The 27,991-nt window shown below is 39.7% G+C and overlaps 2 protein-coding genes across 3 annotated transcripts; one reads left to right on the top strand and one right to left on the bottom strand.

The window, feature by feature from the left end:
• Positions 1 to 2,529: 2,529 nt before the first annotated feature.
• On the bottom strand, positions 2,530 to 8,105 carry LOC100891374 (E3 ubiquitin-protein ligase TRIM50). The gene is made up of 2 exons (XM_030992715.1): positions 8,029 to 8,105; positions 2,530 to 5,285 (listed from the first exon to the last, which is right to left on the bottom strand). Exon 2 carries the CDS (start codon positions 5,260 to 5,262, stop codon positions 3,322 to 3,324), a length of 1,941 nt encoding a protein of 646 aa, XP_030848575.1. The 5' UTR covers positions 5,263 to 5,285; positions 8,029 to 8,105; the 3' UTR covers positions 2,530 to 3,321.
• An 8,421-nt stretch (positions 8,106 to 16,526) lies between these two features.
• LOC752513 (acidic proline-rich protein PRP33) lies at positions 16,527 to 27,074 on the top strand. 2 transcript variants are annotated; one of them, XM_011685540.2, is made up of 4 exons: positions 16,527 to 16,781; positions 20,156 to 20,356; positions 24,699 to 24,785; positions 25,114 to 27,074. In XM_011685540.2, exons 1-4 carry the CDS (start codon positions 16,701 to 16,703, stop codon positions 25,387 to 25,389), a joined length of 645 nt encoding a protein of 214 aa, XP_011683842.2. In that variant the 5' UTR covers positions 16,527 to 16,700; the 3' UTR covers positions 25,390 to 27,074. The 2 variants fall into 2 exon arrangements, with proteins under 2 accessions (XP_011683842.2, XP_001176234.3); XM_001176234.4 differs by having other exon boundaries at positions 16,530 to 16,781; positions 24,699 to 24,783; positions 25,103 to 27,074.
• The last annotated feature ends 917 nt before the right edge of the window (positions 27,075 to 27,991 follow it).

Genomic DNA, 27,991 nt, shown 5'->3' with positions numbered 1-27,991 from the left:
CGTGCCAAAGCACGCGTCGCAACATGTTCATCATGCACCAAGTCCTATTGGTTTTGCACGCAGTGCTTGCGAGCCCTTTCTAGATCCCTTCCTCTACTCCAATTCCCTTCAAAATGCGTAGGCGTAGTCTCTAGCATTCCTTCAAGGTCACTAAATTCTTCGTTCTCCGGAAACCCTCATGCGTGACCGTCCAGGCACCATTTTTTCCGTTTCGGGCCGTTTTGGTGACCTTTCTTTCGCCCTAACTATCTCCACTATCACAGAAGCTACAGACTTCTTACATATTGCTCTGGATATTCCGAGAGTAGCTCCTTCGTTTGACACGTAGAAACATGGCGTCATTGCACGCACATCGTTGTGACACGATTGCATTTCTAGTGATTCTTATTATTTTTGTCAATATTTTGCCCCTTTTCACAGGCCCGGCGGATGGGAAGTGTATCTCTCTCTCTCTCTCTCATTTACATGTATGTCATAAGAAACTTTACCCTGCGTAATGGGGCGCATCTTTGGAGATGAGGTAGAGAAAATTGTCGTGTTTACTTGGGTGCTTTCCCCATATATGTAATTTAGATCACGATAGAAATCTTTATATCAATCACTTAATTGATAGATGTTTATGTAATCTTCGTTTGAATAGTTCTCTGAATGATTGATTTGTTAATTTGTTCACTCATTCAGTCAGTCACTCGTTTACTTATTCGCTCATATATCTACTCAATCGCCCATCTTTACAATCATTTCATTTATATTTACATTCATTCAATTGATTAACTAATCAACTAGTTCATGTCTTCATTCATGCATTCACTATGTGAGTCATGCATGCACTCATTCACTCATTCACTCTAAAAGGCTAGCCGAATTGTCCACTTTTGGTCAACAAATCCCTACGTGGAGCTGGACAAACTACATTTAAACAAGCAGACTGCCTCAATGCAAATGAAACAAAAACGAAATGATTGTAACAAATATGTCAGAGAAACTAATTGTTTTAATTGTGCAACCATGACAATTTTCATGAATGTCTTGATACGAATGTAATTTTTAGCAGAATGCATCAAATAAACCAAGAAATGTGAGAAACACTACCTTTCATAAATGAAATTTTGAAATATGCAAATGTTAACAAAAGGATTTAAAAAAATTATACAAGCTTACTCATAGTATAAAAAAACAATATTTAAGCTTTAAATAATTAAAAAACCAGGAGAAAATGCTGTTGTTATGATAATTAATAATTTTTTAGGTAGTATGATATGTCGCTCATCAAAATAGGATCACGGATTACTGACCACCCCGAAAATAAATTTATCACCACAATAGCCATACTTGACTATTGTTTTGTCAATGTGAAAAACTCAACACTCATGCCAAAATTAAACTACAATCTGCATTTCATCTCCACCTCCAATCCTTTACACATGAACTGTCTTTCATTAAAGGTAAAGACCAGTATTGGCAACGCCCCAATTTCAAAAAATGAAATGGAAGCTCTCATTACCAATCATGTGAAAGAATATGTTTTGACTAATACACGATGATAAAAAATTTGCCGGGAAACCGCCTACTAATTCATATATTTGGTAAATTTATTTCTCTCATGGTCTGGTGAGAGAGATAGGGTAGTCCCATATACATCTTTCTGTGTATAGTGCTTGTAACTTTACGAAGAATGGGCCAAATTTCTTATCATTTTGATGATTCCAGAACCTTGCAGATGCTAGATGCTAGATGATCAACCTTTTCTGATCGATTCCACAACGTTTCTTTCACAATGCAATCGCATGACCATTACTGGTCTTTACCTTTAACTCCTTTTGTAGACGTTGTCCTACTTTTGTAAAAAGTAAGAGTTTAACAACACTGAACAACGAGATTTCACTAAGAGTTTAACAACACTGAACAACGAGATTCCACTGCAGTTTAACAAAACTGAACTCAAATGTGATTTCACTTGGAGATCAACATTAATGAACCACAAAGTACATTTGTACATGGACACTCCTTTTCACAAACACATCTGTAAATAGCAGCAAATTTTGGGCAATTCCGCTTTATTTCTCCAAGAAAATTAGTAATTCAAGCCCTTATATTTTCACTTAAGAAGGTAGAGTATTGCTCTGGAATTTGAAGAGGTACAATTGCTTTAACACAATTTGAAAGGGAAATTATATTTGTCCTGGAAAGAAACAAGGTATTCATGAGCTCTTCTTGCGTATCATAGCTACTCTCAAATCAAGTGACACTTCATGTATCTGTACAGTTACTATACATTTTATTACAGATTACACCAATTACCCACTATTTACACACCAATCAAGCCACTGCTTACAAATGGACTTTTAGAAACACTAACACCAACAAAATTGTCGTCTGCTGAACCGACCTTTGCGGCTGGTGTTAATATTTCACGTACAAATGTCCTATTCATTAACACTAAGCAGTGGCTTGATTATTCCGCTTGATTATTCCGCTAAAACCAAAAACCATAGAAGTCTATTTCCATTTCCATTCAGGGGGGGTCGTCTAATCTGTATGCCTTTACTGTGCCTGCATCTGGGAGACTTTGGGAACAAGTTGTATGTAGTTTGACAGGAAGCTTAATATGGGAAATATAAAGATTTCCAGAATGCAAAAAAAAAAAATCATAATTGTTGAAAATCATACTTTTCTTTACATAGAGGTAATATTATTAGGATTAGGAATTTTGGATTGGGTATACAAATATACAATCACTACCTTGATTGGATATTACTCAAACTTTTATTTAGATAATTATGTCAAACAACTTTTCATTCACAAATATCACTGAATAATAAGCCTTTAGCGTGTATTCATGTCACAGTAGGCTCATTTACATATCCCAAACACTGTTTCGAAAGACTGTCGATTTTGTTGGATAGCCATTAAAATCGCTGGACATTATTTGTTATGGTGAAACAAGCACAATATGCTGCCCGTTTATGCATCTTATGGATAACACAGAGCTCAGAGACTACTTGTGAGGCCTTTGCTGTGCGCAGTTGCCATTCAATTTACACATTCCGAGATACAAATAAAAACTGCTTCAGTTCACCACATCATATCTGAAATAACCTTCATGGATCATTATTCTATTTCATTTCAGGCAACCTATTAACCCAGGCTCGGTTTCATAAAACTTCTTATTAATTACAAATGTTAAAAAATAATAAGACGACTTTGCTCTGAGCCAATGATGTAAGGACATCAGTAGTTTATAACATGTATTGTAACTTGTTATTGATAACAAGTTTCATGAAACAGGGCCCAGGTTGGAATGACCAAACTGTCTACTACTTAAATCCCTAGCTGTATGAAAATGAGATCGTGCCGGGTAGCTATAGCAACCATGGTGGGTGTAAGACTGACAATGTAGAACAGAGAACTCAAGAGCATACTGCTTTGTATTGGCCAAGTCAATGTGAGTTGTTGGTATTGGAACCTCACCTCCTCAACTAGCCGGATTCCTTGCAGCCTGTACCTTGTTAGTCTCAGCACATCTGAATAATTCACCACCGTTGCTACCAGAACTCTATCGAGGCTGTCTACCGTAGCATACACAAACTCATCATCATGGGTTGCTACGATGGAAGTGCCTACGCGACCATCCCGGTCAAAGACAGTGACCGTGCTAGGCGTAATGTCACCGGTACTGGTGATCATTATGCCAGTCGTGGTAACACAGATCTGCTTCGGTCGGATATCCCCAGTGGGGACCACTCTCTGTGGATTAGGATTGCTACCGTGGAAGATGCAGATCTCTGGCTTTATATTTACGGCGTAGATGTTGTCATGCTGATCGGTGCACACCCGGACGAATCCTCCAGATTGCTTGCAAGCGTACCTCTTGCCACTACTGCTCCCGCTGACAGTGTTGTATACAAAGAATTCATCTCCTTGCTTTGATACGATTGTCCTGCCACCTGAAAGTAAAGCAACATCATAGACGTCACCCACCTCACTCCCAAGGTATTGATCCTCATCACCTGACAGAGTAAAGCGGTAACAACCTTTCCGGTCCATGGCGTATCCTAAAACCACTGCATCCTTCGACAGAGCTGCGAGTCCGAACAAGCGTCCTGTACCCAAAGGGAAAGCCCTTGTTCTTACAATACATGTACTCATTGAATTATTCAATAATGCTTCACTGCCAGCTTGCTTCTTTCTTCTTCCCCTGTTTTTCCTACGCCTTCTACCAGTAGTCTTCATATGTTGCATGGCATTCCCGGTTTCCAGACTGCTAGCTGGTGGCACTCCCGCTTCTTCAGAAACTCCAGCATCATCTGTCTTATTTATAATTCTACTAGCCTCTATGTCGTTGTCGCCGAGATGTATACAACCTAGGGCAAGAAGCTCATCCCCAGCCGGACGAAACTGGACATTATTTTGTATATCTTTAACATGTTTTGTAGACTCTTCAAGAGTGGCCTCCTTCAGTGAATCCTCTAGATCAGCACATGTCAGATGGACAGCTTTAATCATATCATGATCTAAAGGCTTACTTGCATGATGGGTTAAGAGTTTGACAGAATTACTGATCCTACTTATTACTTCTGTGCAGTGACATATACAGTTCTCCCAATGCCCAGACAATAATTCCCTGATGTTTCCTATCTTCTCTAGTAATTCTTCCTCATTTTGCTGGAGAGTTGCCACCTTGTTGGCAAAGGCAATTCTGACTTCCCCCTCCAAGCCACTCAGATGGGAACTCAAGACATCTCTTTGTAGGGTAGCCTCGCTCAAACAATGTTCAAAATGGGTCTTTTTTGTCATACTCTTCTCAAGAAGAGCATCTCTCATGGTCTTTAACTCCTTTTCTAACTCCTCCTGCTTCTTAATCTTGTGACCTTGATGGCTGTCAATATAGCATGTAAGGCAGATGAATTCACTACAGGGCTGGCAGTAAATGTCTTTATAGACATGACTATGTAATGGACAGAACTTTGATAGATCATTTTCTTGATTTTGTGCACTGCCGTCCACTTTGAGGATATCTTCTAGACCTTTTGCTAGAAAATTTGGTGTCAATCCTGCGACCCGTTCTTGATCCAGCTTGGTCGTCTTCCTGCAGACTGGACAGACAATGTGATTCAGGTCCTTTAGCTGCTTGTCATATGCTTCTAAACAACCCCTGCAGAAGGAATGGCCACAGCTAAGGAGGGTAGCGTTCTTTAAGACATCAAGACACATTGGACAGTTAAAACACTGGAGCTTTTCTTCTTTTGACCTGGCAGCCATTGCGGTCTTCTGTCAGGATCACACTGCACAGGGGAAAAAATTGAAAAAAGGCCTTTATCAGAACATTCATCACATACAGTGAAACTTGTTAGAGTTAGAAAAATAGATACCAGGGGCCCGTTTCAAATTTGTTAAGAGTAACTCTTATTTATATGTATGTAAACCAATTATATGCATTTGATCAAAATAGAAATTCAGCACTTATTGTTGATAGCAAGTACATGTATAATGAAACAGGGCCCTGATATGACGAAGTATTTCTGTCGGCCCTAGTTCTTTGAAGTCTTCTATTGTTGGTCTTCAGTTTTCACCCTCATATAAAAAGGTATTTTTCAGTCCAAATGTCCTCGGTAAAGAGTTTCTGTAGATAGTACTGCATGGGAGATTATTACAAATGGGAGTATAAGAAGAAAAGTACACGGTAGTAGTAAGGCTGTGCAAAACCGTGTGATGAGGTACCGGAGTACACTCCCAGGCTTACAAGCGAATACTCGAATATTCGGACGCATTGTTGTTTTTTTTCTTTAAAGGTACTATGTCCTTTTGCAGCCAACCTCAAATTCTGTAGAAATTTGCAGGAATTATGAATATGTCATGTATGTCCTATCTGTTAAATTTAAATGTTAGCGGTGTCCTAATATTCAAATTATGCAAGGAAACCTATTTACTTGCTAGACTTCACTGTCAGACACTATGAGTGACTGACTGGCTTTTTTCCTTCTTTGATAATGGGCGCGTTCATGCTTGATTTTGACGGCCAGAATCAGGCATCTGTTACGCTTTTAGTTTAAAACACGATTGCGTTCATGCTCACTTTTGTAGAATCACCAAAAAACGGCGATCACGATCGCAAACTCACAAAAAGATGCGTTTACAATTTGTAAACGCGTTTAAATGGGGTCAACGCACTGACCTCTAGTGGGTCTACGTAGCATGCGCACACAGGTTTGCGAATCCAGCTGAAGGCCACCCAAGGAGAATTGCCTGGAGAAGTGAGCATGAACAGTGCACCGTGGAACTGCGATTACGATGAGCGTTTACGATGAGCGTTACAAATCGCTCATTCTGCCTTCAAAATCAAGCATGAACGCGCCCTATAACATACATGAAATGAGCTGTAAAGGGTACATGAGCATTTGTCTACATCAATAACCCACTTCTTGTGATGGCCAAAATTAAACTGATTGAATCTTTGCGCAGCATAAAACGTATTACCATGCAGTACAATGGTCTGAAAATCAAGAGTATTACTTATTGGCTCTATAGCTCCTAAGTCAATTTGACAACTAATAGTCATTATTTTCCCACTTGAAGACATTTTCAAGCCCCACCTTTTTGAGGGAAGTTCTTAATTAGTATTATCTTTCAAATGCTGTTGGAATTTAACCTTTTCATTTTTTGGGCCTGCAAATGGGACATAGTACCTTTAAATTATTATTATTTTTTTTTTTGGTGCCACCACCATACCACGGGAGCAGTATCCCAGGTCCGTCTCCGAAAACTCACACAATTTTACTTCGAGTTGCAGTTAAAGGCGCTGATTCAATAATAATAATAACAGTAAACAATGCTGTTTTAAAAACCAAAGATGGCAGAATAATCTGTTTTCCTCCGAGTCCACACAGAAATCCGGACATTTGGTCCCAGTTTCTGAGTGGTGAGTTTGGCAGTGATTGAGCTGGGAAACATTTTTAACTAACGGTACCATGCCGGCAGCCGGCGCTCTCCCTGGCATGGTTAAACGTCGACCTGGACAGTGCCAGGTGACCGGGATTTATTTATTTCATTTTTTGCGGCCGAAATTTCAAGTACGAGAAATCGTACTTGAGTAATTGTAAACAGTGCGAGTACTCGAGTATTCGACTACTCGTAGCAGCCCTAGGTAGTAGACATAAATTCATATCTCATAGTCCTATGATACAAGATCAACCTCACTAAGAGTGCTGTTATCGAGCTGAACCAACATTATACAATCAGCAGACATTCCTGGCATATAGACGAAGTATCCTCCACCAATCAGCAGGCATTACCAGGACATGTGACCCTCAACATGATTATAATCACCGAAGATACAGAGCCTTGTATATGCACTAGTTAGTACCTCTCCACTAGGACTAGGAGCAAGGATTGTACTTCACATCGCGGCAAAGCTCTAAATGCTGTATGGCTGCTGAATTGCCTAGATATTAGTATACACTTTTCACAGGCTTCACGGCAAACCGCTGCGATACAATACATACCGATGGTGGGTTGCGGGCTGGCGTGCGCCTGTGTGAAGTTATCTACCGTAAATCGTAATGTATCAGACTCAGATCCTCAACTGTTTAATGCGTAAAGTTCTACATGCCCCACCACGCCAAGAAGAAATACAGTACTAGTTTATTAGTCATGAGTAAACAAATAATTATGACAAGAAACATCATCACAAAAGACAAGATAACTCAAAAAAAGCAGTCAGGTAAAATAACTACCACTGTCTGCACTAGTCACTAGTGCACCCCAGTCTATACGCTACACTACACATGATAAGATCGAAGCGCTACGCAGCTTGCTACAATGTACGTCCCATGCGGCAGTACAGTAGTAGGCGAGCATTACGCAAGAAGTTCTAAACTTCATGTCTCCTCCACACATTGCTAACTCTTCCCGTCCCACTGTTGGTGCTGATCGAAAGTTTTGCTTCCAAGCCCCACATGTCTGATCTTGCAAGAGGACAGATCAATTTCTATGTTTTTTTAAAAATACATGTATGTAATGACTGCTTACGTGCTCAGCTTTGAGTTTCTAGAACAGACGATGACAAGAAGCGAAATCGATAAAGCCAGGCACAAATTTGAATCAAGTGCCGTGCATGCTGCCGTAAACTGAAACTTTTTTTTTTTTGTGCTGTCATCTATGGAACGCCGTGAAGGATAAGATATCATTACAATGTAATGCTCGCCGAGAGCGTTATTTTTTTATGCGGCACAGATTGGGGCTTTTTTTTAAAGGGGTCTTGATTTACAGACTAAATTTTAGTGGTCGTGTGCGTACTAGTAGTAGAGGTCTATTTTTAATAGTGTTACATGTAATCCACTACTGTATGGAAAATCATTACATTTGTCATCAACAATTAAAATGCAATTGGAAATCTGAAAAGGAGGCAGCACATCAGAATGCGGCTGCACGAATTTTCATTTTCTTTCCGGTATATTATTTATTTCATAGGCAAGTTCAAATAAATCTCGGAGGGTTCTCACCTCCCTGGTATAACCATGATCCAGGGGCCGATTCTACCGGTCCAGCCCCCCCCCCCCCCTAGACCCCTAAAACGGTTTTAAAAAATAGGATAGTAAAGTAAATTTTACCTTTTTTAACACAAAAAACAAAAGCGTACTCTCCCCTGACCCCTCCCCCCCCCAAAAAAAAAACAATTAGTGGTCCTCCTCTCCAGCATCCCCCCCCCCCCGCTTATTCACCGGCCAGCTGAGTCGGCGCAGGATTTTTTACTCAATAACTGGACCCCCCCCCCCCCCCCCCCCCCCCCAAAAAAAAAAATGTATGTGCTCTTACAATTCCATGCATACAAAAGTGGATTATAAATGTTCGTGATATCACATGATTTTTTAAAATGCACGTTTCTCCAATTATGTTGCAAACTGACAAATTCCCGAATAGCCAGGAAGAGCATGCGTCACCAAGACCGGCATAATGATTACCAGTACTGACGACCTCACGCCTAGTACTGTCACCGTCTTTGATCGGGAAGGTCGCATAAGCACTTCCATCATAGCAACCCATGATGATGAGTTTGTGTATGCTACGGTAGACAGCCTCGATAGAGTCCTGGTAGCTACGATGGTACATGGGCAGGCGCGGATCCAGGATTTTTTAGGGGAGGGGGCCCAACTTTTTTTTTTTTTTTTTTTGCTCCCGAAAATTTGAAAATCGCGCCGGCCGAAAAGTCGCTCAGGGGTAAGCGGACACTTTTTTTGTTTTGTTTTGGAGCCTTTTTTTTTTTTTTTTTTGGTCCTCTGTACATGGGTCAGATGAAATGAGGTTAACAAGGTACAGGCTGCAAGGAATCCGGCTCATTGAGGAGGTGAGGTTCCAATATCTCAAAATGCCTTGGTTAATACAAAGCAGTATGTTCTTGAGTTCTCTGTTCCACATTGTGAGTCTTACACCCAACATGGTTGCTGTAGCTACCCGGCACCATCTCGTTTTCATACAACTAGGGATGTAGGTGGTGGAGAGTTTGGTTATTCCATCCGGGGCCCTGTTTTATAAACCTTGCACCAATCCCAATTTACTATTCGTTTAGTTCAATGATGGCCTAAGAGTAAGCTGGTATATATTTTTTTTAATCCTTTTTTAACACTTGCATCAAATATATTTCAAAATTTCATTCATGCATGGAAGGCAGCGTTTCACTCATTTCTTGGTTTTATCGATGCAGTTTTTTACAAATTACATTTGTATCGAGATTCGAGACATTAATAAAAAATTATTATGGTTGCGCAATTAAAACAATTTGTTTCTCTATCACATCCGTTTCAATGAAATCATTCTTATGTCATTTTTATTGAAGCAGTCTGCTTGTTTAAAGATGAAGGTGAGTTCTGATCATCCGATTGCATTGTGAAAGAAAAGGTGTGGAATGGATCAGAAAAAGTTGATCATGTAGCATGTAAGTATTGTACAGCAAAGTTCTGGAGTCATCAAAATCATAATAATTTTGGCCCAGTCTTGGTAAAGTAACAAGAAATGTACACAGAAAGATGTTTCTGGGACTACATTAATGGTGTCGGGCTACTAACCTAGATGTCTTAATCTTTCTATGCTCATTACACGGCCAGAATACATTTTCTACCAAAATTGTTTGGCAAATGACATTTATTTGTAATCTTGAACATTCAGTGCAAGTTTCGTTTGATTCTGTGAGAATTCATTTTCTATTTCTTACCAGAACTCACCTTTATCTTTAAATGTAGCTTCTCCAGCTCCACGTTGAGGTATGTTGGCTCAAAGTGGATTATTCGGCTAGAATTAGTGACTAAAAATGCAAAAGGATGAAGAGAGAGAGGGGGAGGGAGAGGGGGTGGGAAAGAAAGGTAGAAGGACAAAGAGAAAGGGGGTGGCATATTGATAAAGAGATGGAGAAATAAAAAGGGAACCGAGATAAATGAGACATACATTATAGGTGAATAGACAAAGAAACCTAGAAAGAAAGCAAATGAGAAAGTGATAGCCCAGAGAAATAAACTAATTGAAGTGTTACGTTATGTTATTCGATGAAACGTCTGAGCTTCCCTTCCTGCACCCACCCCCTAGGGGGCGCGCTTCTCGCTCTCGGTAAATTATTCGCACGCTCCGCGTTCATCACTACCACCCCCTAAAATAAAATCCTATAGCTACCCGCCTGCCACACCGTAGGAAATTGTGAACAATGGGTGCTAGAAAGATAACTCCTGATCAACCAAAAGCAAGTATATACGTCATGCATATATTCTTGTCCATTGATTGGTTAAAAGTGTGTCGCATCATTAAAAAAGGAACACCCAGTACTTTTTATGACTCCTAAGCTGAAAATGATGATTATTATTACAGTTAAAGGGGGTGTAGCATGGCAAACACTGGTGGGGGGGGGGGTGCTTAGGGGCGCTTGCCCCTCCCCCATAAAATGTAAACATGATTTATTTTCAATTCCATACAAGTGATTTATAAATGTTCGTGATATCGCATTATTTTCAACAAAATGCGCGTTTCTCCATTTCTTTTGCAAACTGTCACATTCCCAAATAGCCAGGAAGAGCATAATATTATGTCTTTTATAGTCACTAATGGGCCTTGGTGGCCGCTAACAGTGACACTCGTAGAACATTCCTTTCCAGAAGCTTCTGCGACAAGCACTGCCGGGAGATAACATGCTACCCACCACTCGGGCTGAACAGTGGCATAATGAGCAAAATCGTTGGGGGGGGGGGGGCAGACTAACAAAATCCGCATCCGCAGCGCCCGAGGCTCAAGGGGTATGGGTATCAGTGGCGGATCCACGAATTTCTTACCGGGGGGAGCACAAAATGGCATGGGTGAAATATATGTAAAATGATGAAGCGACAGAGCGAGGCGTCAACGGCGAAGGAGCGGAGTGACCAAGCGGGGGTGGGTTAGAACCCCCTCCCAGAGTAGGAAGCATTTGCAATTTTAGAACCACATTAGACGCATTTCCAGGCACTTCCTGGAGTAATATGTCGTAAAATTGCTTTCTCCTACCCCCTCCAAGAGTTGGGATCTTTTGCAATTTGAGAACCACATTTGGCGCATTAATGTCAACCGGCACTTCCGGGGAAAAAAGAGGCCTTCTGATTGGTTAGAAGTTAGAGAAATGCCCGATTGGCCCCGAGTCAGGCCACGTGAAAGACACGCAGTCTCGTCATGCTACACCCATTTTAAAGCAATGAAATATGCGCCGTCGAGACTTGGTGAATTGAAATTATATTGCTGTCATTTTAGCGACGTATATCAATGCAGGTATGAATTAGATGAATGAATGAATGCTAAACAAGCCTGGTAAAGATATATGTATATATATATATATATATATTTGATTTGATTTGATTTGATTTATTTACCAACAGCAATACATTCCATACATTTTATACAATAATTACATATACAGAAAGAGAAACTATTGGTTGGTAAAAGGGGCCAGATAATAGCACATGTGCTAGTCGAGCCTACCCCCTTAAACAGCTAAACAAAGTATTTTGTTACAAATCAGTTTAGAGAACGTAACAAAACAAAAAATAATGAATTTACTGTTACAATCGATACTTAGACAAAACAAGAATCAGTACTCAACAATGTCTTACAATATACAAACTAATAATGTAAAATATGAATTGTGTACACTTGATATTTCATTCATGACTTATTCAACAAATGACTTGTAACAGAATTCCGAAACCTATTTCTAGACCTTGTCAGTCTGACATCAACAGGTAATCTATTCCAAAATTCACTGCCCACAAAAGACAATGAAAATTGACCTTGTGTCGTTCTTAATTTTGGAAGACATAATTGTCCATCTTCTTTTTGTCTTGTGGAATAGCTATGTTCTATAATGTCACAATACTCTATCAAAATATGAGGCAAATTGCCATTGACTAGATCAAACATGAAAGTAGAAATTGATAACTCATGTAAATTATACACATTTAGGATTCGCAATCTTTTAAATAATGGATCTGAAGGAGTTCTCCATTCACTAAATGTTATGGCACGAACTGCCATTTTCTGTGAATATAATATACTTCTTAGGCTAGTCTTATAAGTGCTTCCCCACACCTCTATTCCGTAAGAAATATGTGGTTGTATAAATGCTTTATATAATAATATCAAAGTACGGCTAGGAACAAAATGTCGCAATCTAAATAGCACTCCAACTTTCTTTCTAATACACTGATTTACAAAACGAATATGACTCTTCCAAGACAAATGTCTATCAATGTGAACCCCAACAAAAGTGGCAACATCAACCTCTTTAATTTCCTCGCCAGCGATTTTTAGTTTACCATTTATACCTATTTTTTTCCTCCTACTACATATTAACATGAAATTAGTTTTCATTGAATTGATTGTAAGTTTGTTAGCAGTGCACCACTTATGTATCTTCTGTATGTTGTTATTCACTTCATTTACATAAATTTCACCCTGGTCAGCAGAAAAAGTATGAAATAGATTTGAGTCATCGGCAAACAGCCGAAAATTGAAATAATCAGTAACAGTTGGCAAATCATTTATATAGATTAAAAACAGAGTTGGCCCTAATACTGATCCTTGTGGAACACCACATCTTATCTTGTTCCTTTCTGATAACGTTTGACCTCACTGGACAAACTGAAATCGGTTACTGAGATAATCCTTAACCCATTCTAGAGGTAATCCTCGAATGCCATAACGAGATAGTGTACCTAGTAATATATTATGATTAATTGTGTCAAATGCTTTTTTAAAGTCGATGAACATACCCAGAGTTACTTGTCCCTGATCTATAGACTTCAAAGTTGAATTTATCAAGTTGATCAAAGACAATTTAATGATATATTTCTTTCGGAATCCATATTGATGGTAATAGAATATATCATTTTTTTCTAGAAATTGTATTAATCTGATATTTATCAATTTTTCTAACACTTTACCGATGACAGGTAAAACCGATATTGGTCTATAATTACCTGGATCTTCTCTTGGCCCTTTTTTGTGTAGGGGAGTAACCTTTGCAATCTTTATTTCATCTGGAACCTTGCCAGTTTCTAATGACAAGTTAAATATATATGCCCGTGGATGTGAAATATATGGAGCACTATCTCTAATTAATTGCACTGGAATGTTATCGTGACCACAAGCCTTTTTGGTATCAAGTAGCAGAACTTGACTCTTAACTTCAACTGCAGTTATTGGTTTCCAAAATAAAGATTGCTCTATATTCTGCCCAAAAAAATCACCATATGCTACATCTGTATTCGGCAATTCTTCTGCTAAATTCGGTCCAATATTTACAAAAAAGTCATTAAATTCATTCACAATATCAGATTGAGATGTCAGTTGCATATTTTCTCCATGAACCTTCTTAATTAGTCTGTCCACTTCAGCGCTTCTCGGTTATCTGTTTATTCCAGCTAACAATTCATTGATAATGGCCCATGTTTTATTTGTATCCTTTACATTATTTTGTAACAAATCGCAATAGTACTTTCTTTTTGCATTTCTTAGCAGAGTGGTCAGTACATTTCTGTATTTTTTGTACTCGTCAACAAGATCCTGTCGATGATTTGATTTTATAACTTTTGAATACATTGTATATTTTACACGAATACATTTCATGATCCCTCGAGATATCCATGGTTTTTTTTGCAGCTTTCTTCTTTCCTTACTGCTTAGTAACCAATGGTGCATGTGTATATAATTATTATGAATTTATATAAACGAAATGACATGACGAAATGTAATATTACCCCGGAATATTACATAAATGGCATAACATAACATAACATATAGCGCCTGAAATTTTTTTTTTTCACTGGTCTCACTCTCTCTCTCTCTCTCTCTCTCTTTTCTTCTTTTCTTTTTCTATTGATACCTACGTCTCATTTTCCTTCCCTTCTGTTTATTTCTCGATCTTTTTATATATTGCTGCCCCCGTCTCTCTCTCTCTCTCTCTCTAGGCTATATATATATATATATATATATATATCGTTTATCAATTTATTTACATATCTCTATCTCTTCTTTTTGATACTCTTCATTCATTTCCGTTTTTCTTTCTTTACGTTCTCCTAATCCATTTACAAAGCCTTCAAAGTGAACGTAATATCGATGCCACAACCCTGGATAAAGAAGACACATTATTATTAGTGTCATTATTAGTAGTAGTAGTAGTCGTAGTGGTAGTAATAAAAGCAGTACTAGTAGTACTAGTAGTATTGTAGTGATATGACTACAGGTTATAGTATCTTAAAAAGGTAACATATTTTATTTTTATAGAAGAATATAGACCAAATCAATAGTTATTAAAATGCCATATTTTCTTATTATTTTTACCCCACCCCCACTTTTTTTTTTTTTTTTATCCCGTTCTTTGTTTCTATTTTTAGGTGGTTGATTATCATTACTTATTTTTTTATCCATTTCGTTTCTATTTTTAGGAAAAAGGAGTAAAGAAAGTGAATAATCCAAACCAATTAATTATCAACAAGATACACATATTGATTAAGCAATCTGTATAAGGATTTTACCAATATATAGGCTGTATACAAAACTTCATGAACGCCATCACGTCATGTCTATTTTGGAATACAAAGACATACCAATGTACCTTGAACTTAATGACCCATATACTGATTGCAAAAAAATGAACAACTATATATATACCGTACTTTGGTGTTTGTTAATAATGAATTACACACAGAAAAACATAAATTTGGGGTGTCCAAATGAGGAAGAAGAAAACGGATTTCTCATACGTGTTCAGGCCGGATACTTGTGAAGGATCTTTTTCTTATCCATGACTATATAACTCGTGATACCGAAATTTAACATGTTCAAAGCTTGCTGGTGTAATCTGATCGATTATACGAGCATATACAAAATGATAAACACGTACAGTGAAATCAAATACATATTCCTTACTTCATCATCATCATACTCTATGTATATAAACAGACAAAAGGTTACACACTATACGTGATTCCGTGCATCGCTGTACCAGGTCACGGGTGGCTCCGGGCGACACGATTGTTATGCAAATAAGTAGAAGTGTGAGATATTGTGGCATTAGTCTTACGCCAATCCGTTTCCGGTTATAAATGCCGGGGGGGGGGGGTATTTACATATTAAGACATACGGGGGTGTGCCGGCCTAATGGGTCACCTTTTCACCAAAAATAATTCCTAAACATCGGTCCAATTTTTAACACAAATATCCCTAAACATGGGTCCGTTTTTTCAAAATTGCCCAAATTTTCGGGTGTTTGCATGGCGACCACCCGAAAATTATGAAAAACGGGCCTATTTCGAGAAAACTCCCCCCAAATTACCCTTGAAAATAGGTAAGGACTTCGAGGCTTGAGCGGCACACCCCGTCCAGAACAAATCTGAGACCCCCCCCCCCCCCCCGAGGGTATATATGAAATCGACGTGTTTGATGCACTAAAATGAAAAAGTTAAAATCTTCTCTCTTTTTTTCTTTCGTTACTTTCTTCCTTGCTTTATATCTCTTTCTCTCTCCTTTTCTTCATTTTTTTTGTCTCTCTTCTTCCCTACCACTTACTGTATTAGGCTCTAATACCCCCTCCTAAGTATGCTTCTCTTCTCTCTCTCTCTCTCTCTCTCTCTCTCTCTTTCTCTCTCTCTATATATACACTCTATATAATATGTCCCTCCCTCTCTCTCTCCCTATAATAGAAATATGCATGTTTATATGTGTATGTCCCTTTCCCTTTAATCTCTCCCTGCCCCCCCCCCCTCTCACACACTCTCTCTCTCTCTCTGTCTGTCTGTCTCTCTCTCTCTCTCTCTCTCTATATATATATATATATATATATATATATATATATATAACTATATTTGTCCCTCTCTCTCTCTCTCTCTATACTATTCCTAGTATATACCTATAAATATGTTTTTGTATACATGTCCCTCTCTTCTCTCTATCAACGGCTTGAGCGACGACTAATATCGAAAAACACTCGAGCATCATTATGACGTATGAAGACAATCTATTTGCTTATTGACAATTTCATTCGGTTCGAGACGACAGGTTTTGCACGCAATATATTCATAATCTATTCGTCGGTTCGTTCGCAAGTGCTTTACGTGTTTACTGGGAGAAGATTTCTTTAAAAAAATATCCTTTTATTATAGTTTTGCTCCTATTGTGGACAATAATTCATCGCTATGGTGAAACCGACTGTTTTTGCTATTGACCCATCGCAAGAGAAAGCCAAGCAGAAAGCGATAGAAGCTGGCCAAGTGGAGGTAAAATTATCAACTCTTATTCCACAATTATATTGCTTTGCATATTCACGAATTCATAACATGTTTGGGGAATTATCTGTTTGTGATAATGCGAATGTGTTGGATAGTGTTACTTTATAGAGTCGTTTAATATTATGTTGAGAGTATAATTGCTGTAATTCTGATGCGCTATAGATCTGTTTTAATAATGTGAAATGAAGGTGAAATGCATTATTATAATTTATTTATGAGGATGGTGGTGGTGGTGGTGGTGGTATTCGTCGTTATCGTGACGATGCAGATTTTCACTTATGCCTGTATACGCTTCAGCGGGAAAATGCATCAGTATTAATAGCGAACAAACTGATAGAATGATGATCTTGCTCAGGGGCTGTTCATTTCAGTGGAGGTTTAACTAGACTGAATAGTGGTGGGGGTGGTGATAGTGATGATGGAATTGGTGGTGGTGGTGATGGTATACATGAGGATAATGTTGTTGGTGGGGTGATTATGACGATGGTGTTGGTGGGGCCGTGGGGTGATGGTATTCATGACGAGGATTGTGTTGCTGGTGGGGGGCGGGTAGTATTATTTACACTGTACGACGATGAAATTGGTAGGGTTGATGGTATTCATAATGAGCATAATGTTGTTGGTGGGTATGTGATGATATTCATGACGATGGTGTTGGTGGGGCCGGTGATGGTTATAATGATGAGGATGATGGTGCATTCCTGGAGGGGGAGGGCGATTTTATTATGGTCGGGATGTTAATTATTGGGGCTGATGGTAATTGATGGTGGTGATGTGGGGTTCTGGTAGTCAAAGTGTAATGCACGATGCAGATTTTTCATTTTTTAATAAATTATTTTGAAATGGAAACTCATTATTGGGTAAACATTTTGTAAAAGCTAAACCGGCAATGAAATTTAATAAAATATATATCAAATTTCGAAAAGTTCAATACTCTACGGACAACAATTAAGATCAAATTTTGAAATTCCACGCTTGAATGGGCACATCCGTTTAACCCTTAGAAGGTCTGATTATAGGAAAATTGATGTCTTTGCAAAAAAAAATGAAAGCGCTTCTATAAAAGATCTTCTTCTTCTTTTTGAGAGAGAGGCCTTAATTTTGGGGTTAATGCATAATTTTTGTTTGGTACTATTCTGTATTATGATCATCCAATACATGTACATCATACGAATTATAATACAATATAATTGCAAATAGAGTACACAATATAAACAACTCAATTTTGTTTAAATGAATAAATCGTACCCCCCCCCCCCCCATATGGAAACGTTGTATCATCCGCTCAATCTGACTTGCGTGCATTGAACAAATATGCATTTTTCCATAAAAAAAGTGAAGTTTTCTAAAATGTGCGCTTCTTTCCAGCATTGGGGCGCACGGAAGTCACTCGGGTAACATTTCATAAAGTATAATATAAAAAGACCATATGCAAATTTTCTGTACTTTTGTCGAAAAAATAGATTTATCCAGCACAATGTCGTCTCTTTTTGCGTTGGAGAAGAGCAAATAGCGAGTTTCAATCACACTTTGGCCGCTCTCGCAAGCTCTCACTCGTTTCACTGTGGTCAAGAGACTTTGGGGCAAGCGGTTAATGAAAATACTAATCGTTAGCTTTCTTCTGGTATCAAACTTATTTTGATTGATTGTATAATTTTGTCGGTATAAAGGAAACAAAAAGGCTCGACCAATAACTTATCAGCGTCTGAATTGACATTTTGACCTTGAATTCCCTGATGCAAGCGCACTAATGACGTCATCTTCGCTAAATCGGTGTCTTTTATCGTAAAATGCGACACTTTCACAATGTTTATACATCTTTTTTTAATTATTAGTTAGATATAACATATTTTTTCTGATATCACTGAAGTTTTGGGTTTTGTTTAATGAGTAATTTTAAAATAAGACCCATTTTACCGTTTTAATTTACTGGATCGTACCTTTAAAGTCGCAGGGTAGAAAGATGCATTTTCCAACCGCACCAAATTTAATTAACGTTCCGACATTCTTTTAAATGGGTTCGTGTTGTTAAGAATCCACTGCTTTCTGCTCTAACAAACGTCCACATGCGGAGTCGTTTGTCAACTAAATTATTCAAATTTATGGATGCTTCCTGGCTTCCCAGGTGTTTGTGTTGCTGTTGAAGCATTTCATTCACCTACTATCATGCTTTGTACTAATTGCCAGAACGCAAATTTCATTTTGGTTTTATAGTTTCATCGGAGTCGTTTATCAACTATATGTATTCAAATTTTTGAATGCTTCCTCCCCAAGGTGTTTGTGGTGTTTATGCATTTCATTCACCTGTTATTATTCTTTGTACTCCAATTGTTAGAATACAAAATGCATTTTGGTTTTATAGTTCCATGCAATAAGTAAGTCAATAAAAGAGTATGTTCTGCACAATAAAAACGATGTGTGTCCCTATTGTACAATGTAATGTGTCCCCTCATTTTGTAATAGTTAATTTACCCATTCACATAATGGAACTACCTGCCCGATGAAGCCAGTGGCCTATGACCCCTGAGCACTCAACACCGTGTGGGAGTCAGTTCGTGATCAAATTCTTTTATGAGACAAATACAAGCAAACGTTTCCATATGTCCCCAAATTAAAACACAACACAACGACGAAGCCTTTCAAAAATTAAAAAATGTGGCTATCGATTTTTTGTTCGGGTGGGGGGGGGGCGTGATAAAATTAAGCTTGAACTCCAGGTCAATTCAACCCTTGATCAAAATGATTTTGTCAAGGTTATTGCCATGGTATGAAAGAAGTAAGATAAGGTAAACACAATGGAGAAAGTGGGAAATAAGTAGGACCAACATTTAGGAAGTTATGAGCGTTTGAAATACAAGTTCACAAAATTTATGGGAATCAAAAATTGACAATTTGGTCACTGGATTGTAATATCATTTAAGGACAACTCTCCCGTTTGTCGTTAAGAAAAATATCATCAATTTATCTTTTACCTTTGGCTCCTTTCTTCTTTCTCCCTTTATGTCACGTCTCCACTTTGTTATGGGTAGCATATATTATCTAAGGTTTCTCTAAAATGAAAAGACCCTCCTGATTCATATATTTTGAAAACTTTGCATTTGTAGTCATAATGTGTGTTGGAACGAATGGAAAAGTTGTCCGGCACTTTGTCACGGTGACACTACCGATTCAGCCAATTTGAATCGCCCATAATTATAGTGATTAGAACATTAAAAGTGTTCCTAAATTTTCCATTGTTTGTCCGATTTCGTTTAAAACTTTACCTAGTCTGCTTCTCTGATTTTCTGCTTTCTCTTAGAATAATTTACTTTTTAATTTGAATTTTTCTTTAATGGTATTGATACAAACTTTCATCCACACAGGTCCCTATCCAAACGGACAAACTTCAGAATGAATTTGCCGTTCAGACGCAAGCGGGCGCTAGACGAGGCTGTTGCGGATCGTTGCAGCGATGGCAGAAGATCTTTATCGGTGTAGTGGCAACAATGCTAGTAGTTGGGTGCATCGGTTTCTTCACTCATCGAATGCTTGTACGTAGCGGATGGTGTGGAACTGATGATTCGGTATGTAAAAGTAGAGAGAGAGAGAGAGAGAGACAGAGAGGGAAAAAAGATAAATGGGGAATAAATATTAAAAATGTTCTAAACATATCGATTCTTATAATAGTTCAGTTCAAATCGATATTGGGTCCAAAATAACTTTTAACAAAAGGAAAACTTGGATCTCACATGGACTTTCCATGCTTAACTTGATTTTGAATGTAAGCCTGAAGCCAGCGCGGCTTTAAATTTAGTAGAATCAATACGAGCCAATCTGTTCTGGGGGGGGGGGATTTTGATTTGAAAAAAAATAAAAAAAATTAATGACATTTTTGCCACCATCACCATCGTGAAATATTTGGTAGAACAGACTGAGAAGCTGCTCCGTGTTCAAAACCAAATCAATGTGCTCGTGCTCTTAATTGGTAGAGCATTAACCCTCATTAGGAAGTCCATCGGAGGCGAATTAAAGCCGTCGGTCCCCCTTTGCTTACAAGCAAACACATGCTTTCTTAGTTGTTGGGTAAATCAGTCCCCATGCATACTGTAACAAATCAGTGTTTTAGTATTGGACGAAGGTTAAGCATTTTCTGTTGTACGAGCATGCGCTATAGCAATATGGTGCATCGTTGATTTAGCAATTACCAAACTGAAGGAAAATGAGCATAAATTACATATTTTGATCATGTTGGTGCAATTATCATGTTTCTTTTAGGGATATTACTTGTATAGTAATGATCTAATCAGGAATAAGGGGTTATACTGAAGATTATATGTGAAGATTTTATGGGATTAGTAGAAATGTTGTGTTGAAGTGTTGTTTTACTAACGAGGACATAATTGTTCTTTTATACGGTTATGTATAGGGAAATTTTTAGGATGGTCAGGGTTGTGCATCTAGGGCTTTCCACTGCACTGTATCCGATACAGGTCAGCCTCACCGAGGCTGGCCTGATAGTTGGCCTGATAGTCTTACACCTAGTCTACACTTGTACTTGTGTTGTTCGAGTTTACCCTGAATGTTGGTTGGTTTGCATTAAAGGAATTCAACATGCAACTCATGACTGGCCTGATTTCTTCGACAGTGAAACCGTAGTTAGATAATCAAGATCGAGAATCAGTGACTGATTGGTGATTGATTGATTGATTGCTCGAAGGATGTTCAATTGACTGTTGCTGTGCACAACGATTGGGGTGACCGATTGCAGTCGACGGATGCATGATTGTTGAGATACCCCTAGTACCTGTGAGCAGTGATAACTCCAGCCATCAAGCTACGGGCATATATTTTGTCCAAACGGACGGAGAGCGCCTGGCCAGATACGGGGCATCCTGACAAATATTCCGTGTCAAGCCAAGGTGGCGAACCGTGTCCATCACACATGGTGTCAGAAGTGGGATAGCTGATGGTGTGGAGTGGTCGAGCTGACGGAGCTAGTGGACGACGGCAGTAGCACTGACGGAGCTGGGGGACCACGGGCAGTAAGTCTGACGGCGTCACAAGCTGGTACAGCTGACGGAGCTGGGGGACGACAGGCAGTAAGACTGACGGCGTCACAGCTGGTTGAGCTGGGGGACGACGGGCAGTAGGTCTGACGGTGTCACAAGCTGGTAGAGCTGACGGAGCTGGGGGACGACGGGCAGGAGGCCTGACGGCGTCACAAGCTGGTACAGCTGACGGAGCTGGGGGACGACGAAGGGCAGTAGGTCGGACGGCGTCACAGCTGGTCGAGCTGATAAAGCTTGGGGGCGACGTGCAGTGAGACTGACGGCGTCACAGCTGGTCGAGCTGAAGGAGCTTGGGGACAACGGGCAGTAAGACTGACTGCGTCACAGCTGGTCGAGCTGACGGAGCTTGGGGACGACGGGAGGTAGCATTGACGGTGTTGCAGCTGGTCGAGCTGACGGAAATGCGGAACGACAATGGAATCGTATAATGACCCAAACATGCTGCCAGACTGGTTTGACGGGGAAATTCCCATACTGGACTACTTGGAGCATTTCGAAGCATGCGCAATCATCAATAATTGGACGGAAAGAAAGGCAACGCATTATCTAGCAGCCAGTCTACGTGGGCCAGCGTTGAGGCTACTGGGGAAGAATGGTGAGGTAGAACTGACGTACAGTGCATTGACCAGCAGGCTCATACATCACTTCGGACCTTCAGGAAAAGCTGATGTATTCTTGGCCGAACTACGTTCCCGACGAAGGAAGCCGAACGAGACCCTTCAGGAATTGGGCCAAAGTATCAGATACATGGCAGCAATGGCTTACCAGGAGTTTGGTGCCGATGGACAGGATGAGCTGGCTCGGGGTCACTTTCTTGACGCAATAATGAATCCAGCCATCCGAGAAGGTTTGTTTCGGGCTCAGCCACATACCCTGGATGAGGCTATTAAAGCAGCTCTGAACACGGAGGCTCTTCTTCAGATGGAAGCAGAGAGGGGAGAGTTGTGGTACTCTCACCGTCACAGCCACAGCCGGGTACTGACAGGTAGCGATCGGCCTCAGCACCCTGATAGCCCTTATACATCCGAAATGGTGAAGAAGATGGAGAAGGCGCTAACTGATCTTACAGCCAGATTGGAAGCACTGACCCGCCAAGTAGCAAGTACGTCGCAGTTTGGCAATACAGGGCCACACTCCCGGGGAAGACGTCAGGACGGGCCTTGTAATGATTGTGGCCAACAAGGACATTTTTCTTGGAATTGTCCTCATCCAAAGATGTTGTACGCACATGACCGTCCAGAAATGAAGGAAGCAGAGACCAGACGTTGTCACCAGTGCAATGAAGCTGGGCATTTCTTTCAGAACTGTCCTCATAATCCAGCTGGAGGCGATGGGGTGGCGACTAAGCACCCTGAACAAGACGTTGGTGGTTCAGTTACCATTCCACCAGATGAGGATTCAACGAATGTTGATGCACTTGGGGGGACGGTAGATGACATTCTACCAGACGAGGAGACGGCTGGGGATCCACCAGATACCCTTCTACTAGTGGACGAGGCAACCAAAGACCCGTCAGAGGCTATCCCAACAGATGACGAAGTAGCTGGAGACCCACCGGACAACAGCCTAGCAGCTGACGACACAGATACAGGGTTGTCAAACGATGTCCAGTCAGACAAAGAGCCTGTTGATTGCTTCCCGAATGTCGATCCTCTAGCCGGTGATGCGTTACCTAAAGATCCACCAGGTACTGGCCTAGCAGTTGGCGAGGTGATCAACGAGGTGTCAGTCGGCGGCCCAGTGAAGCATGAGGTAGCCCAAGACCCATGATTTGAACTCTAGAACAGTTGAACACTTTTGGAAAGAACCATTTTGAACTGTCAGAAAAAGACTTGGATTTTAGTTTTAATTTGTTTTGATAACATGTTATGATTTGTTGTTGTTGCATAAGTTAGAGATAAGTTAGCTTGGGGACCAAGCTTGGGAGGGAAGGGAATCGTGTAACAAATCAGTGTTTTAGTATTGGACGAAGGTTAAGCATTTTCTGTTGTACGAGCATGCGCTATAGCAATATGGTGCATCGTTGATTTAGCAATTACCAAACTGAAGGAAAATGAGCATAAATTACATATTTTGATCATGTTGGTGCAATTATCATGTTTCTTTTAGGGATATTACTTGTATAGTAATGATCTAATCAGGAATAAGGGGTTATACTGAAGATTATATGTGAAGATTTTATGGGATTAGTAGAAATGTTGTGTTGAAGTGTTGTTTTACTAACGAGGACATAATTGTTCTTTTATACGGTTATGTATAGGGAAATTTTTAGGATGGTCAGGGTTGTGCATCTAGGGCTTTCCACTGCACTGTATCCGATACAGGTCAGCCTCACCGAGGCTGGCCTGATAGTTGGCCTGATAGTCTTACACCTAGTCTACACTTGTACTTGTGTTGTTCGAGTTTACCCTGAATGTTGGTTGGTTTGCATTAAAGGAATTCAACATGCAACTCATGACTGGCCTGATTTCTTCGACAGTGAAACCGTAGTTAGATAATCAAGATCGAGAATCAGTGACTGATTGGTGATTGATTGATTGATTGCTCGAAGGATGTTCAATTGACTGTTGCTGTGCACAACGATTGGGGTGACCGATTGCAGTCGACGGATGCATGATTGTTGAGATACCCCTAGTACCTGTGAGCAGTGATAACTCCAGCCATCAAGCTACGGGCATATATTTTGTCCAAACGGACGGAGAGCGCCTGGCCGACACGGGGCATCCTGACAAATATTCCGTGTCAAGCCAAGGTGGCGAAATCGTGTCCGTTACAATACAAACACATCGTACATGTTTTAAAAAAGAAGAAGAAAAATAAAACTTACATCAATCTATTTTGTTTCTTTTCCTTCCAGCTTGAGAGAGGTCATCACCGATGGGATGAGATGAAAGGAGACCATGATGAGAGATTTGGAGAACATAATGGAATGCCAATGGATGGTAAGCAACCCATTCTGTCTGTAGTCTGTACCAATTCCCCTTCTCCCCCCCCCCCCCCCTTCTCCCCTCCCACTCATACCTCACCAACTCCTTTCTACCCAACACCCTCCAAAAAAAAAGTTTCAAAACGGACAAGAGGAACTTTTGGTGATCCCACTTGGTTTTAAAATGTTGACTATTACATAAGTCCGACTGGTCATAAAATTGACAACACCTGTTAATGGGTCGACATCCGAACATTGATGAATTCCCCATGCGATCGAGCCCACTAGTATAGGCCTTTAAATAGTTCTGTTCATGCTCCGATTCTCCATTTTAGGTGATGACAGAGATGGCCCGCATGGGGGCGGCAGTGAGGACCAGGACGGCCACGATCGACCAGGAAGCTCTAGCGAAGAGGAGGGCGATCATGATCACCACAAACGACCTCATCATGGATCCCACGATGGACCCGACGATGGTCCTCATCATGGACCCCACGGTGGACCCCACGGTGGACCCCACGATGGACCGTACGATGGCCCCCACGATGGCCCCCATCCCGGCCCGCACCACGGCACCCAGCGTCCAGAAGGTCCCTACGGCGGGGAAGACGTACCTGCTTGAGCAGGTTTAGACATTTAAGGCACTAACTTGTTCAAAATATTTGGAAATCACATCATTTGATTATTCACATGATTTTGTATACTAGGTATACTGAAGAATAGATTTTGATCGTAAGACGTAGAGCGCCCTCAGCGATATATTAGTGGAGAACACACAACACACACACACACGCAACTCATTCAACGCTAATATACATCCCACGTGTAACCCAATACAACCAAATGAGTATGTTTGTTTTGGTTTTTATTCAGATTACACTATGTACATAGTAAAAGGTTTTTAATCGTGGATTTATACCTTTTGAACTACACGTATTTGGATAGTGAGATCATTTTGTCTATTTTCAGTTATCTTTTTGAATTTGTAATGATAAGTCATTTCTTGGATTTCACTTTACCCCGAATTCTGCGTCATTAAATCATGATTTTCTTGAGGTCAAATAAATCCTTATTCGTCAAGTGAAAGAGGACACTGTTTTCACTTCAGGCAATGGGTCGGAATATATTTCTGGTAGACATCAAATCAACATTCAAGGGGTTAATGTACTTATATTGAGTGCCTAGCCTGGTGGCAGTACTTGATCCGTTTTGTGCCTTCCTTTTTTCAAATGTGAAATTGAGAAGCCTTAATATTAAAACAATCAGTCGGCAAAATATAAGTCAACGAGCATGCAGTTACACGCCTGAAATTCATTTACTAGCATTATGCTAGCATTAAACATCACTCATGAGGTCAAAGTTGATGGCATATTCTTGTCAAGATATAAAATCTGATCTCCAAAGAAATGAGGACTAATTTTTATTTTCAAAATCTTTGGATATTACATCATTTGATATAAACGTGATATTGTTTACTAGGTATTCTGTGTGTTGGAACTTGCAATCATATAACGCGGTAATCGGCTGTTGCTATAGACATTAATTAAAGTAATGTAGTTTATTTGGGCCCTGGAGGCTAATTTTTGATTGAATAGTTAGGATGTTAAAATGTTGATCGTCTGCACATGTTTTGCAAATGTTTTAATTTTCTTTTAGCTCTAAAGTTTCCCATGTTTTAACAAATTGATGTTTTATGAGTCATATACCCCTTTTCAAATGCTGTACATAAGAATGATCTTTATTTCAACCTTTATTTTTCAACAGATCATGAGATTTTTATGAATAAAATAGGTTTTGTAAAATATATACGAATCCAATAGGAAAATAGCTTGCTATGTATAGAAAGAAAAATAGTGTATATTTGTTTCGAATTCTCACAAGAAAACGAAAATTCAGCTTATCTGTCATAAAACTGTGTTTGGGCAAATAGATTATCGTTCTTTTAGTTTAAATGTTTCATTTTCTACACCTTATGTATATTTAGTAATTCTTGTTCTTCTTCTTGCTCTTATTTTTTTAACCTACTCTGCCTTTCTCTTTTTTTAAATATATATACATATACATACATATGTATGTAAAACTTTCCCCCTCCCCCTCGCTCTCCTCTCTCTCTCTCTCTCTCTCTCTCTCTCTCTCTCTCTCTTTCGTCCTATCCCTTCTCATGCTTAGAGGGTTTTCTTGATTGATTGATACCCATTGTGTCGTCATCAATGTAAATATACCCTTTCTTTACTTTCATTGGCTGAATTAATGCTAATTGGATTAATTTGGGTGTTTCCGATAAAAGCATCTTGCACCATACACGTTCGCCTATTGTTTGTCGTGTCTTTACTGTGTTTAGTTTCCCGTAGCTGTTCGAATATTCAAAACCTGACAAATGAGAGGTCTAGTGTATTAGCCGATGAGAAAATGATTGCTTAAACAAGAAAATGACTCTAAAAACGGATGGTTGTGTTACATCATGAGAAGGAAGAGTGAGTGAAAGACTAACAGAAAGAAGGAAAGTGATATATAAAGAGGGAGAGGAAAAGAGAGAGAGAGAGAGAGAGGGGGTAATACCAAGGCTCTTGAAATAGGTCTATGGGTTGACATAGAGAGAGGGAAAAAGACAAACGGAAAGAAATGAGGGACAGAGAGAGAGGAGGAGATAGGGAAAGGAAGTGAGGGGGACAGTGAGATGGGGGGGGGGGGGTTGTAAAGAGAGGTAAAGAGACAGCCAGATAATGGGGAGACAGAAATAAAGAAATAAAGGGGACATAAAAGGGGAAGGGGAATAGAAATAGAGAGAGTGAGAAAGGCAGAAAAACAGAGATAGAGAAAGAAAGAGTGGGAGTAAGAGGGGGAGGGGGTAAAGAGAGAGACACACAAACACAGTGATAGAGGGACAGACAGAGAAGGGGAGACAGGGAGAAAGGATGTAGAGAGGGGAGTGGGAATCGAGAGAGGTAGAGAAACTGAGAAAGAAAGATAGAGATAGAGAAAGAGAAACGAGAGGAGGAGCTAGAGAGGTTTTGTTAAAGGTAAAGACCAGTATTGGAAACGCCCCAATTTCAAAAAATGAAATGGAAGCTCTCATTACCAATCATGTGAAAGAATATGTTTTGACTAATACATGATGATAAAAAATTTGCCGGGAAACCGCCTACTAATTCATATATTTGGTAAATTTGTTTCTCTCATGGTCTGTGAGAGATATAGGGTAGTCCCATATACATCTTTCTGTG

This window comes from Strongylocentrotus purpuratus, unplaced genomic scaffold (genome assembly GCF_000002235.5).
Source record: "Strongylocentrotus purpuratus isolate Spur 01 unplaced genomic scaffold, Spur_5.0 spur5_scaffold_20, whole genome shotgun sequence".
NCBI lineage: Eukaryota > Metazoa > Echinodermata > Echinoidea > Camarodonta > Strongylocentrotidae > Strongylocentrotus > Strongylocentrotus purpuratus.
The sequence above is the reverse complement of the archived record's forward strand: the minus strand, read 5'-3'. Positions and strand labels throughout refer to the sequence as shown.

What these genes read in the sequence shown, in the direction of transcription:
- LOC752513 (XM_001176234.4), top strand. Translation starts at nt 16,701, where the DNA reads ATGGTGAAACCGACTGTTTTTGCTATTGACCCATCGCAAGAGAAAGCC. An exon ending in TAGAAGCTGGCCAAGTGGAG is followed by an intron (nt 16,782 to 20,155) that starts GTAAAATTATCA and finishes TCATCCACACAG; the next exon opens with GTCCCTATCCAAACGGACAA. An exon ending in GGTGTGGAACTGATGATTCG is followed by an intron (nt 20,357 to 24,698) that starts GTATGTAAAAGT and finishes TTTTCCTTCCAG; the next exon opens with CTTGAGAGAGGTCATCACCG.
- LOC100891374 (XM_030992715.1), bottom strand. Translation starts at nt 5,262, where the DNA reads ATGGCTGCCAGGTCAAAAGAAGAAAAGCTCCAGTGTTTTAACTGTCCA.